The sequence below is a fragment of the Rhinatrema bivittatum genome, chromosome 3 (genome assembly GCF_901001135.1).
Source record: "Rhinatrema bivittatum chromosome 3, aRhiBiv1.1, whole genome shotgun sequence".
NCBI classification, from domain to species: domain Eukaryota; kingdom Metazoa; phylum Chordata; class Amphibia; order Gymnophiona; family Rhinatrematidae; genus Rhinatrema; species Rhinatrema bivittatum.
Window position 1 is genome coordinate 422,419,882 of NC_042617.1, and position 13,864 is coordinate 422,433,745.

A 13,864-nucleotide genomic window follows, 5' to 3' on the forward strand; every position below is an offset into this window, starting at 1 on the left:
CAAAGTAGAAAGCCTGTGAGAGAGTCAGTTGGACCATTAAATGATCGAGGGGTAAAAGGGGCACTTACAGAAGATAAGGCCATCATGGAAAGTTTATACAATTTCTTTGCTTCGGTGTTTACTGAAGAAGATATTGGGGAGATACCTATTCCGGAGAAGGTTTTTATGAGTAGTGATTCAGATGGACTGAACCAAATCACGGTAAACCTAGAAGATGTGGTAGGCCTGACTGACAAACTGAAGAGTAGTAAATCACCTGGACCGGATGTATATACCCCAGGGTTCTGAAGGAACTAAAAAATGAAATTTCAGATCAATTAATAAAAATTTGTAACCTCTCATTAAAATCATCCATTGTACCTGAAGAATGGAGGGAGGCTAATGTAACCCCGATATTTAAAAAGGTCTCCAAGGGAGATCTGGGAAAGTACAGACCAGTTAGCCTGACTTCAGTGCCAGGAAAAATAGTGGAAAGTGTTCTAACTATCAGAATCACAGAACATATAGAAAGACATGGTTTAATGGAACAAGGCAAGTCTTGCTTCATAAATCTGCTTCACTTTTTTGAAGGGTTAATAAACATGTAGATAAAGGTGACCCCGTAGTTGTAGTGTATTTGGATTTTCAGAAGGCATTTGACAAAGTTCCTCATGAGAGGCTTCTAGGAAAAGTAGAAAGTAATGGGATAAGTGTTGATGTCCTTTCATGGATTACAAACTGGTTAAAAGACAGGAAACAGAGAGCAGGATTAAATGGACAATTTTCTCAATGGAGGAGGGTGGGCAGTAGCGATGTGCATTCTTTTATCATGAATTAGGCAATTTCAACTCATGTTGACTTTGTACCCTGCACAGTGGCTCTGTAAACTATGGGAACACAGAGGATGAACTAGAGTGCAAATACCTCCAGTTTTCTATAGTACTAGAAACATTAATGTTGGCACCTAAGAAAGATTTAGGGAAAATGGCCCATAATATGAAGGTCATGAAAACTATTGAACATATGAAATATGCAAGCTTTTTATGTTCTTACATTCCAAATGTTTTAAAATACGAAAAAGAATATTCTGTAAAGAAGTGATGCACAAATACATGAAACTGAAATTAGAAATACTAGAACAAAACTCAGACAGGCACAGCGTTTGAGGTCAGGCCCTTGTAGTGAAGTAAGGACTTGACAGTGGATACTGCAGACAGGCACAGGGTTTGATGGACTCTCTACCTGGGTAAAACCAAGCTATGTTGAGAGATCATTGTACAAATCTAATCTTTCTGTGAGTTTCCTCACTCCGAAGGACATCAAATCTTCACAAGAGTGTACTGTTATGTTCATACATTTCACTCTGCTTGTAAAAGTGGCCCCTAAACACTACACTACTACCTAAACCTCACCTCGAGTTACTAGGTGGGCCTCCTTTAGTAGCATAAAAAGCTGCTTACTATGATGCTACTCCAAGAGATTCTCTCTCTTTCTCTCTTTCTTTCTCATTCTCTCATGCAAAAATGTCAAAATGCAATTTGATGAATCACTGTGTTAGGCAGGTAACTTTTCAGTTATCCTTCTAAATGGATATTGAATTTCTATCTCCTGACTTTTAGATCAAGTATCCCTCTGATGTAGTTTTTTTTTTTTTTATATCTACTCTCTAAAAGGCTAAATTTAAAATAAGCATGCATGCGTCCATATATGCACATATTGGCGTGCGAGCAGAGATATGCTGCAATTTTAAATCATACATGCAATTGCTTATGTATGAATTAAAATACAGTTCTCACAAATATGTGCCTACTCTTAAGAGATTGCAAGAAAATCATACTTCACATATCTTTCCTAGGACTTTGCTAGCTTTTACGTGAATATGTAGGTGGATTTTAAAACATGCTCATGCAAGGGACAACCCGGTTTTTCCAATTAGTCCATCAGTTTCCCCAGCTATTATTGAGGTCTTCAAGACCCCCCCTGGTTCTCCATCTAGGATGACCCCCAGTTGATCCAGACTCTCACCCTGTCCTGTAAACCTTAAAACTCAAGATCTACAGACTTGCTCTTCATCTGGAGCAGCAGAAAATGTATGCAGATAAGAAGCTGTTACACAATGCTGTCTCAGGTTTTAAAATACAAAGTTACACGCATAACTGTTGGCCCATCTCCAGAGTGCCTATGCTCTCTCCATGCCCCATTTCTTTTCTGTCCTCCTATTTTGGCACAGGCACAGTTATCTATGCGTGTACTTTGCGGCTTTTTAAAATCCATGTTGCTCATGTATAGCCCACATACACACATATGTGGGCTTTTCTGTGTGAGCATCTCTTTTAAAATCAACTTCTAAGAGCCAAAAAGACTTTTGGCTTGTTTTTCATACAAAACTAGTACACATTTCAGCAATTAGTCTCAGGGAGGAATAGATATGAGCTAAGGTAACTTGTAACTGAAAGTAATTACTTGCTAGGCCAAGGAGAATAGCCCCTTGAAGCCGGGATTGAATTCATTGACAGTCAGTATAAAGAAGTTGACACTGATACACCATACCTGATCTCTGAATAAAAAGAGGAATTTAGTTCCCAGGATCATGTGTTCCTTAACTTCCACAAGCATATCTATTTCTCAAAGAGAACCAGGGAATGTAATTATTGGTAAGGGATTGCTGAGGTACTGGAGCTGCACCATGAAATGTATTTCAGATTATTTTCATTTAAAATCCCACAAGATAGGTATTAGATGATTAAAGTGGATTTATCTGAGAAATGCAGAAATACAGAAAAAATGTACATATAATTCTTTAGTTCTGATACTTGATTCTTGATGATTAAGAGATCAAATGTCTTAGCTCTTGTTATTCTAACATTGCTATTTTTATTTACAGGGTATCTTATCCCTGGAGGAGTCTACAGGGATTTTCTGTTTGTTTTGTTTATTTCATTGCATTGGTAGTGAGTTTGTGAAATGGCAACTAGGCTGCTATTAGGGATGTGCAGGGGAGAAAAATTTGTTTTTGTTTTCGGTTTGTTTTCAGGATTTTTTTTCCCACAAAAAAAATGAATCAAGCAATAATAAAAAAAAATAATACCACTCATAAACTGCCAAAAACCAGAAACTCAATCCCTACCAGAAATATGCTGGGACCTGAATCCCCCCCCAGTCCCCACTTACCCAGTTTAGTGGGGATCCGCCTGCAAGGTCTAGGATTAGGAGAGTCGCTGTGGCCTCGGTCTTTGCTGGAGCACAAGCACAGGCTCGATGAGACAACCCAACCTGGAGGCTGGGTCCTGTTGTCTAGGCCTCGGTCTAGATGGAGCCTGAGACCAAGCCCGATGCTGTGAGCCGACCCAGAGGCTGGGTTCCATTGTTAGGGCCTCGGCCCATGCCCAGGCATACCAGCACAATCTGACCCAGAAGCCTGATGCAAGGACATGTTCCAGAGGCCAGCACTTGGGCCTCGGCCTAGACTAGAGCCCGAGCCCAGGGCTGATGCCATGATCCGACCCGGGGGCCGGTTTTCGGCACCTGGACCTTGGCCTGGACCCAGACTCAAAGCCTCAAACCAACCCAGAAGCCGGTTCCCAATGTCTGGGCCTCAGTCCATGGTTAGGCCCAGGTCTGAGATCTCCTTGTCTGTCCTCTACGGCTCTCCAATGCCAAATAGTGGCATCCACTGGGGTCGCATCTGAGTTAATTAACTCTGGTTCATTCACCCCAGCAGATATTGCCAAACACATTACCATACATCAAAATAACGCCATCCACTGGGGTGAATGAAACAGAGTTATTTAACTCAGATGTGACTCCAGTGGATGCCGTCATTGGGCATTGAAGAGCTGAAAAGGACAGAAGAGGAGCTTGCAGGCTTGGGGCAGACCGTGGCCCAAGGCTCATACATCGGGACCATGCCTCCTGGTTGAGGCCCCAGTGTCAGCCTGGGTCTGGGACTAGACAGCAGTGTCAGGATACAGCCTACAAATCAGGTCTCAGCATTCAGCCTGGGTCTTGGCCGAGGCCCTGGCAGTGGGACCTGGCCTCCGGGTAAAGCCACTGCATTGGGCCTCGGTACATGTTCCAGCCTGTGCCAAGGTCCAGGCACTAGGCCCCAGCCTCCGTGTTGAATTGTGGCATCAGGCCTAGGATCGGTGTCCGGCCTAGGCTGAGGCCCAAGCGCTGGGACCTGGCCTTCAACAGATACCTGATGGATCAGGTAATTCTTTTTTTTTTTTTGTTTATTTTTCAGGGGTCATGCTCAGGCCTATGCCATGATCCTTGCTTTGGACCTCGGCCTCGGCCAAGCGCAACTCCTCAGTCTTTGCCATTAGCAAGGTCCTGGCTTCGGGCCTAGGCCTAGGCTTAATACATTTGTTTAAAACAAAAGAACAAGTATGTTTCTTTTCATTCTGGGGCCCTGGATTCAGTTTGAGGCCCCTGAATGAAATGAATTAGCTTTATTCACTGTGTTTTGCATTTTTTGCTTTAAACAAATGTACATCCCTACCAGATATAATATAGGCCCCAGGCCAGGAATTGACCAGTGAAGAATATGCTTTCCTTTCTGTTCCCTATCGTCCCACCCCACCCCACCCCTGAGCCTTATTATGGTTTTGGGCTAGAAGGGGTATGGAGAGGGAACAGTCAAAAAGTGCCTCAAATGTTTTCAGTCATGCAGAGAAAGCCTGTTAGCTGCAGCGGTTTCGAAGTACACATGGCCAACGAGGATAGGAAGGTCTTTCTGTGGGGTTAAAAGGTGATTAAGGAGTGAACTTCATAGCACTTTATTTTTTGGGTTTTTCTCCAACCCTTGCACTCTTTTGCTTAGCCGTATATTGTAGACAGACAATTTTTGTGTTATTTGAAGGTTCTATTTTCTGTTGCAGCAGGGGGGTGGGGTACCCAAGTTTGTCATATAAGCTGAAGGGTTTAGTTGAATTGGTAAATGTTATGTATTATGAATAAGGTTGGGTGCAGATCTCTTAACTCAGAGCTGGTGCTTTGTTGGGCTTTTCGGTCAGAGGACCTGGTAGCAGAGTATTTTAGTGGTCATGTAGTGGATAAACTACTGGGACAAGACAATGAAGGGAGTAGAGGGGGCAGAAAAGAATTTATTGGCTTGGGTACCATTTTTAATAAAAGCTGTATCTGTTGACCTCCAAAGTTTGTTGCTACATTATTACTCTATGAATGAGTGTGATGGGAGATGGATGGTTCAGAATATCTTCATATTGGGGCAGATTTTCAAAGGGTTAAGCATGTTGGGCCTATTTTCAAAAGGCCCAGCAACGCGCATAAAGCCCCAGGACACGTGTAAGTCCCAGGGCTTGAAAAAATGGGTGGTCTGGGGACAGGGCGGGGGTGTGGCCAAAGGCCTCTACAAGGCTGCTGGGCCGGGGGATCCTGTGCTGGCAGTTGGTGGGGTGGGACAGGTAGGGGAAGGGAGGGGAAGGTGAGGGAGGAAAGGAAAGTTCCCTCTGAGGCTGCTCCGATTTCAGAGCGGCCTTGGAGGGAACGGGGAAAGCCATCTGGTCTCCCCGAGGGCACTAGTGTGCACCCCCCTTGCGCACGCCGACCCATGATTTTATAACATGTGCGCAGCTGCGCGCGCATGTTATAAAATTGGGCGTACATTTGTGCGTGCCTGGTAGCGCGCACAAATATAGGCCACGCGCGTAGCTTTTAAAATCTGCCCCATTATGATAAATTTTAACATTTTGTTTTAGCACATGCATTAAAATGGTTTGGAGTGTACTTTTGGCAGGATGCACTGAAACCAAACTCCTCATGCCAAATTTAAAACAATAGCTTCCCCGCCCAGACTTGCTTATATACCCCCCAAACTCTCTGTTCCTCTCAGACCCACCCCCTTCAGTTTACCCACTCACTCTGGATTCCAAAAGGGCCAAGAGTAATCTTCGGTTACACCTGCCATGATAGTGCATTATTCCAAAATAGATAATCTAGGAGATGTGGAAAAGTAAGTCCAGGGGAAGGGGGCTTTTTTAAAAATATGGTAGCATTCCAGTCATTGGGGGAGAGAGGTTTTCTAAAAACAGATACAATTGAATTCATTTTCTTTTTGTTTTATTTCCAACATGAAATAGCATAGGACATGTCATTGATATTTCCTTTTTCATTAAAAAAAAAAAGCATCTCTGTAATTGATTGTGAGAATCAGCATTAATTGATTTGCATATTAGGCAGGTAGTGGTAATTTTCCAACAACTAGTGTGTCCCTAATCGTACGCAACTCAAACCAAGACATCATTTATTTTTTAATTTACTTTGCCTTGTTTTAAATATGTTTTGCATCCCAAAAGTTCCAAAACAATCTCCTTCCAGTACATTACAGAATGCCAAAATCAAATCAAAATATTCAAAATTCATATGCTTGTAAGATAACACATAATAATTGTCCCCTTTTTTCCAGTGAGTCAAGGTGGTGTTGCAATGGCATCAGACATGTGTCCTGATCCTGGAATTCCAGAAAATGGGAAGAGAACCGGTTTTGACTTCAGGTAAACAATATACATTTTATTCATGGAAAGCTATACCAAATGTGCCTGTGATGAGCCAGAGTCACAAGGGTACCCTTTTCTGCCAATTCTTTAAGACTCCAATCATACAGAAAGTTGACTTTCTAGAAATAAAGAAATAAAACTGAGACTGGATATTTGTACATTTCTGATATTACAGTATTTTATTTATTCCCTACTGACCACAAATAGTACAGTATTTGCTGTGGAACTGGTTTCTGGCTGAGTGGGTTGGGGTAGCATTTTGCCAACAGCCTTGAGGAACAGTGAGACTTACAAGGACTAGTATATGTACTACTATATATATATATATGAAAGAAAACATAAATATTTTTTTTAAAAAACATTTTCAGACAAAAACTGGTGCAAATCTTTCATGCATAGCATTTCTAAATGGTGATGATTCATAAGCAAACAGAAAACCAAGCCAAACCAATAGCTGCCTTTATTTATTTGTTTATTGATTGATTGATTAAATTTTATAAATTGCTTTCCTGGTCTTTAAAAAAGGGTGCATAAGGTGGTGAACAATAACATCAAATAATAAAACCAACTCAAAAAAAAGCCAGTCCCTTTTCTTCCAAAATTAATTCGTCACAGAAAAAAAGTCAGAGAAAATGAATTATAAATGCTGTCTTTAGAAAATATATTTCATGAGCAATGCTATTTCAAAACAAATAGTCTGATTTCTCCCAGTTTTTGAGATCCAATAATCTCCTCTTATTTTACTATTACCATTTTTTTAAAAGAAAGTCCTAATTAATTTCAGCTAACTCTCATGGTTGTCTGACTCACTCAGATAGTTAGGAATCATGTTAAACACACAGATCTTCATTTCAGGGAGCATAATCCGTAGTCTGATCAGACTGCTTTATAATTCACCTTTATATTATTTACTGGGACTTTGTGTAGTAGAGTAATCTGAGTTTCTCCTGTAGCCTGAATGTTTTGCTCTTCTCCATCAATATAACTGTAAACTCCATCAGAATGCCTAATATTTATATGCTAAATAGTAAATCCATAACATGGTTGAAACTATGCATTACTTATCACATATGTAGGCTCTTTTAATGCATCTATGTAAGCAAAACATTTAAATAGTATTCAAAGACCTTAACAGTCATTATCATAATATATATATATTAAGGCCTAGTTTGCTGGAGCTAAATTTAATACATATTTTTAGTACATAATATTAAGCTCCAGACCAGAGCTGTAGTAAACTGCTGGTGTGCAGAATCAGCAAGCTAGCCGTTAACAAATGGGGAGGCCCTGTCCTAGACCATCGAATAAACCAGTGCCCTACCCCCCCTCCAAAAAAAAAAATAGAATACCACAGGGGAGAATGTGGATATATATGTATGTATATATATATATATATATATATATATATATATATATATTCATTTTTTTTACATAAAAGCTGCAAATGAATCATTCATTTTGCAAGCTGCTTTTTTTGTACCAGTGCTATTAGACTTTATCTTTGTATTTTATGTAATTGCAGTCAGTGGGCTATTACATTTATTCTCATTGTTCTTGAGAAATGACTAACTCCATATTTCACTGGTGATAAAAGCTCTTCACTCTCAAGTGGATAGCAGGACTATTACTTTTTGCCATTATGTATTCTATTCATTCCACCGTATATCTTATAGCAACTCAATTCAAATAAATAGGATTGCATGTATTACTAAGAAAAGGTGATTTGACAGTCTCAAATTCTCTCAGATAGACTTGCCTTGTCTGCAATTTTGCTCATGTTTTCAATTTATATGTAGCCCTGCCTAAACTGAACAGTATACTGTTATACCTAGCTTTCATTTACCAGTATAGTTTGATTTTCTTTTTGATGGGGTGTAAGTCAACTGGACTTACATAATTTATTTTCATGTTTCAATCCTTGGACAACAAATGCACTATTTCAAAATTGTATAAGGAAAATTATTTGCAGTTTTGTGTACTTTCCTTACCCTGCTTTTGCCTGAAGAGTCTATCGGTCCCTTAAGGAATAAACTCAAATGCATGAAGGTCATTGGACTGTATTTGCAAAGTGCATTTATATATAGCATGAGGCTGCAAATAAATAATTGTAAATCTGGCTACTGAAATCCCCCTCTACTTTTTTTTTTAACTTTATCTTTATTGTAGTTTGACATTTTTTCAATTACAAAACATTTGAAAAGAAAAACAGAGGTCAAATTACTAACAATGGTAAAAAGCAATATAGATATAAGAAAAAGAAAAACAGCAATTGCCTCCTAATAAATAATATCGGGGGGAAGGAGTAGAAAAAGGTTTTAGGACAATCAACCATACTAAAACAGGAAATAAAGAAAAATAAAATCAGCATCCTAACTACTCAATACCCACTCAAAATGAGCCATATCTTGAGTAAGTCAAGAGGGTGTGGTGCGTCTAGCCTCAATAAAATTGCTCAGTTGTACAGGGTCAAAGAAAACATATCTAATTGAATTCATTACCACTATACATTTACATGGATATCTAACTAGACATTTTCTCCTACGCTCCTGAGTAGTTCTAGCTAAATCAGGAAAAACCCAAATCTTCTCTCCTTTAAAGGAAGCTTCACAATTTCAAAAAATTAAACTGAGAATATAATCTCTATCTTGTAAAAATACAAAAGAAATCAATAAAGTAGCTCTATTATGAGTTCTCAAGAAATTCAGTTAAATTTAAAGATGCATTTTGCTGCACTCTGTCCACTTTTTTCTTAGTAGGTAAAAAAAATTTGAATTGGAGGAAAAAGCAGACTCTTGAAGTTGTAAAACGACTTGAACATCTCAATAAGATAAAGTAATGGTCCTTGAGGGAAATTCAAAATGCATAAATTTAAATTCTTTGAAGCATTCTCCAAGCTTTCTAATTTACATGACACCATAATAGAGTCCACAACTTATTTAGCCAAAATTTCTTTAACCTGAGAGGTCACAGTCTCCAGGTTAGAAATGTTAACTTCACAGGCTGACGTCCATTGTTCTTGACTCGAACAATGGAAATCCAATGTAAGTTTAACTAAAGAAGATACCGACTTCTCCACAGAGGCCAAAACTCCCCATAGACTATCCAAAGTCACTTGAATTGGTTTAACTAAAACAGATCTTACATGGAGGAAATGAATTGCATCTTGGATCTTCTGGGAACCAGCAACAGAAGCCACATCAAGCAAGGGTACCTCATCCGCCACTTCAATGTTAGGAACTATTCCCTTGGACAAACATTTTGTTTCTTGGGAAAGCTGGAACTGCACTGCTGCCTCTGGGTGCGTTCCTCCAACAGCATCCGGCAAGCAAGCAACAACCAATGATGCAGGAATGGCACCAGAAGTCTGAATCTACTCCAGTGACTCAAGTCCTGTGCAGCGGGAAGATTCAGGGAACCATGGTGATGACTGATCACCCAGGCTGTGTGACACTTCAGTAGACAACAGGCCGGCAGTTTCACTGGCCAAGTCAACAGTCAAAATTGGAAAGGGTAGTGCAGATGCAAATTCATGCATAGTGGCCTTCTAATTAGCTCCTGCAGAAGAGTAAGTTCTAACAACCACTTTCCTCTTTCCCATTCCTTTCCAGGAAAAAAAAACAATAAAATACACAATATGAAAAGCTTAATACAGGAGCTCAACTACACGCATCTGCTGGGCACCATCTTGAGCATCCCCCTCTTCCCCAGATCCCCCTCTATTTTCATAATCATATGTGCAAAACTGACAACAGAATTCCACTGAAGCTAAGGTTTTCAAGTTTGTTTGAGGCTCTAATTTTAAATATGTGTGCAATAATATCATGCATTGGAATAAATCCTTATGGATTACAATCAAAAACAGAATTTTGACCAAATATTCTTTTTTACACCATATGAGAAAATGTTGCAGGTCAAATAGTATCAGATAAATAAAGTAAGCCAAAACCCATGTCAAACAAATTGAAAGTTATCTTGGCAATATGTACACTTGTTTTACTACATACACACATTTTTAACTGCAGGTCCATCAAGCTAGGTGGAGAGAACATTGCACCAATCTCATCTTTGGGTGAGTTTCCTCTCTCCGAAGGTCATCAAATTTTCACAAGAGACCTGTTCGTACGTCTCACGTTGAGTGTCAATGTGGCCCCTAACACCCTACACTAATACCTAAACCTCACCTTCAGTAACTAGGTGGCCTCCCATAGGGATACAAATACCTATCTAGGGAGAGGGCATTATGGCTAGGCACTCACTCTTTCTCTCTCTCTCCCCCCTCTTCCCCCCCCCCCCCCCCCCCAAGATGTCTAGGCTGGTGTTCCAGGAGCTTCAAACCTACTAAAGCAGGCTTTTAGGAGACATCACAAAATGCACCAACACCATAACGCAAGCTATCGCATGGCTTAACACTACTGAAAAGGTGTAGCTAAAATCAGCATTCAATCGATGCAATAGGACTTCACAAACTGGTAAACCCAGCCCACTCCCACCCCTAACTCCTCCTCTTTTTAAGATTTGCATCGCACCATACAATATGGTGCTATTGCATGTGTAAAAGGCATTTTTGCATGCGGTAAGGGCTTATCGCATGCGTTAATGGGGCTTTCCGCATGCAATAAGCCCTTAACACATGCGAAAACGCCTTAGCGCATTTTGATAAATGAGACCCTTAGCTGGCTAACATAACTCCTCCCCAAAATTTGCCTGGTACCCACCTAAGTTATCCTGATAAGTTTTACCCAGTTAAGGGGTAGATTTGAAAAGGAGCGCAAGCGCGTCCATGAGCGCACGGTTCCCGGATTTTATAAAATCTACACGCACATGTGCTGGTGGCAAGCACAGGGGGGAAATTTAGTAAATTACATGTGGTGAAGCAATCAGGCCTTCTCTAGTTTCCTCCCAGTCTGCTCCAATTAAGGAATTGGGCTTCCACCAGTTCCCTCCCAGTCTGCTCCAATTAAGGAGTGGACTGGGAGGAAACTGTCCTACTCCCCTACCTAAACCCCCTCCCTCTTCCCGTATCTTCCCCCTAAACCCATCCCAGCAACTTACAGATTTTTTTGTTTTACTACTTACTGCTCCACTGGAGCAGATGTTTTGCGCACTGGCTAATGGCCGCTGTCCCAGCTGACCTCTGTGCCACCCCACCCCTTCCCTTCCTCCCACCCCCACTTACCCCTTTTACAGGGCCCAGCAATTGTGTGTTCCTCGGCACTTACATGCGTGGCCGGGCCCTTTTGAAAATGCGTGCAGCTTGCGCAAGGCCCAGCCACGCATGTAAGTGCCAATATTTGCATGCATGGCCATTTTAAAATTTGGCTTTAAGTTGCCCAAATATTCATTTAGCCAAATAATCTCTGAGTTATCCATCTAAATGCTTCTGAACGTGGACCTCAACATACATAATAAAAGCATGTTAATGCCATAACAAAGAGACATTAACTGCTAAATAAAATAAATATAATTATATTAATCTGCACACTGAGGTGCGGATTTTAAAAGGGTTACGAACGTAAGTTTCATGCGCTACCCTTAAAAAAACCCCTCTGCGTGCGCCGAGCCTATTTTGCATAGGCTCAGCGGCGTGCGCAAGCCCCAGGACGTGCGTATGTCCCGGGGCTTGCAAAAAGTGGTGGGGCATGGCCTGAGGAGCCATGTGCCGCTGTGCCCGGGATCACGGGCTGGCCATCGGCTGGCACGCGTAACTTCTTCAACAAAGGTAAGGGGGGGTTCTAGGTAGGGCTTGGGGCGGGTTAGGTAGGGGAAGGGATGGGAAGGTGTTGGGGGGCGAAAGGAAAGTTCCCTCCGAGTCCGCTCCGATTTCGGAGCAGCCTCGGAGGGAACAGAGGCAGGCTGCCCGGCTCGGCGCGCGCAAGGTGCACAATTGTGCACCCCTTGCGCACGCCGACCCTGGATTTTATAAAATGTGTGTGGCTGCATGCGCATGTTATAAATTCAGGCGTAGATTTTAAAATCTGCCCTTGTGGGTTTTTGTTTTATGAAAAGATTTTCCTATTTTAATTGTTTTGTCTAATTTTTGTTATGTATTTTAGGAGTGTTCTTTATAATCCATATTGAAACCAAGTGGATATCTGCAGAATATAATAGAGATGTGAATCGGAACTGGAATCGGTTCCGATTCTGATTCACATCGTTAATTTTTTTTAGTGAGGCCCAAATGCGTTTTTGTTTATTGGCTGGGGATGTGCAGCCAAAAAAAATGTGTTGCATTCGTGATACGTATTCGTCGGGGGTCATTTCCGTTGCATTCGGACGTATGGAGAATCCGATACGTCGATATGTCAATACGTTTTCCAGTTCCCATTAAAGTCAATGGGGGAAGGATTTCCAGCCTATTTTTGGCTGCAGAATTGGGGTTTTATTATCAATTTTCATGAAACTTCTGGGGAGCAATCATCACAACAACTAAAGAGCTCCAAGGTACTTAGACTGTGGCAAAGTGGCACCAAAGTGGCATGAATAGCCTAAGGCACTGGAAAGGTGCAAAGGGGTACCAGAAGTGGCAAGAGTGCTTTAACAGAGGCACAAAGCAGCAGTGAGAATGTCAAAACCACACCACGGCTTCAAAAGAGAGAACCAATAGCAGATGCATGAACCATCGAAGGCAGCACGACAGGCAAAGCGGCAAGACAAGTGGCATTGACATCCAACAGCACAATGAAGGGGGAACATAGCAAGCAGATAGACTAGCACCAACACACTGAGGAACCATGAGAGTGGCAAGAACACCACAAGGAGTTAAGTGAGTCATCTGGTGTATGGCAGCAAAGCAGAGTGGCAGAAAGCTGATAGGGGCAAGACAGGCTGGAAGAGTGGAGGTAGTCTGGTCCCTATGGTTTTGATAGGGGAAAGACAGACTGGCCCAGGAGACAGTTCCCTTTTATTTGTGCAGGAAAGGACTCCCTAGAACAGGTTCACCCCTAGAGTGGGGTGTTTCCGTTGGCGTCTAGTGAATACCGTTGGCGTCTAGTGTATACCATTGGTGTCTAGTGAATACCGACTGTACTTACGCACTTCAGCTGATGACAAAGGAACTTGAAGAGCTCTCAGAAATAAGAATACTACTACTCAAGTCCAAATCTGCAATATCAAACTATGTTGACTTTGTACCGTACAGTGCCTCTGTAAAGAATGGGAACACAGAGGATGAACTAGAGTACAACTACCACCAGTTTTCTATGGCTCTAGAAACATTAATGTAGCAACAACGAAACAGCTTGGGAAAATGGCCTGTATTATGAAGGTCATGAAAACTATATCCTAGGTCCAAGCTGGACAGACAGGCACAGTGTTAGAGGTCGAGCCCAGGTAGGGACATAAGGCCTGGATGAACAGGCAGAGCAATC

General features: G+C 41.4%; 1 protein-coding gene across 1 annotated transcript in view; it reads left to right on the forward strand.

Moving 5' to 3' along the window:
* The window catches only part of CSMD1 (CUB and Sushi multiple domains 1), a 4,035,193-nt gene that overhangs the window by 2,100,198 nt on the left and 1,921,131 nt on the right, over nt 1-13,864 (forward strand). The window contains 2 exon segments of the mRNA XM_029596871.1: nt 6,407-6,494; nt 9,251-9,253. Coding sequence (XP_029452731.1) covers nt 6,407-6,494; nt 9,251-9,253 — 91 coding nt within the window.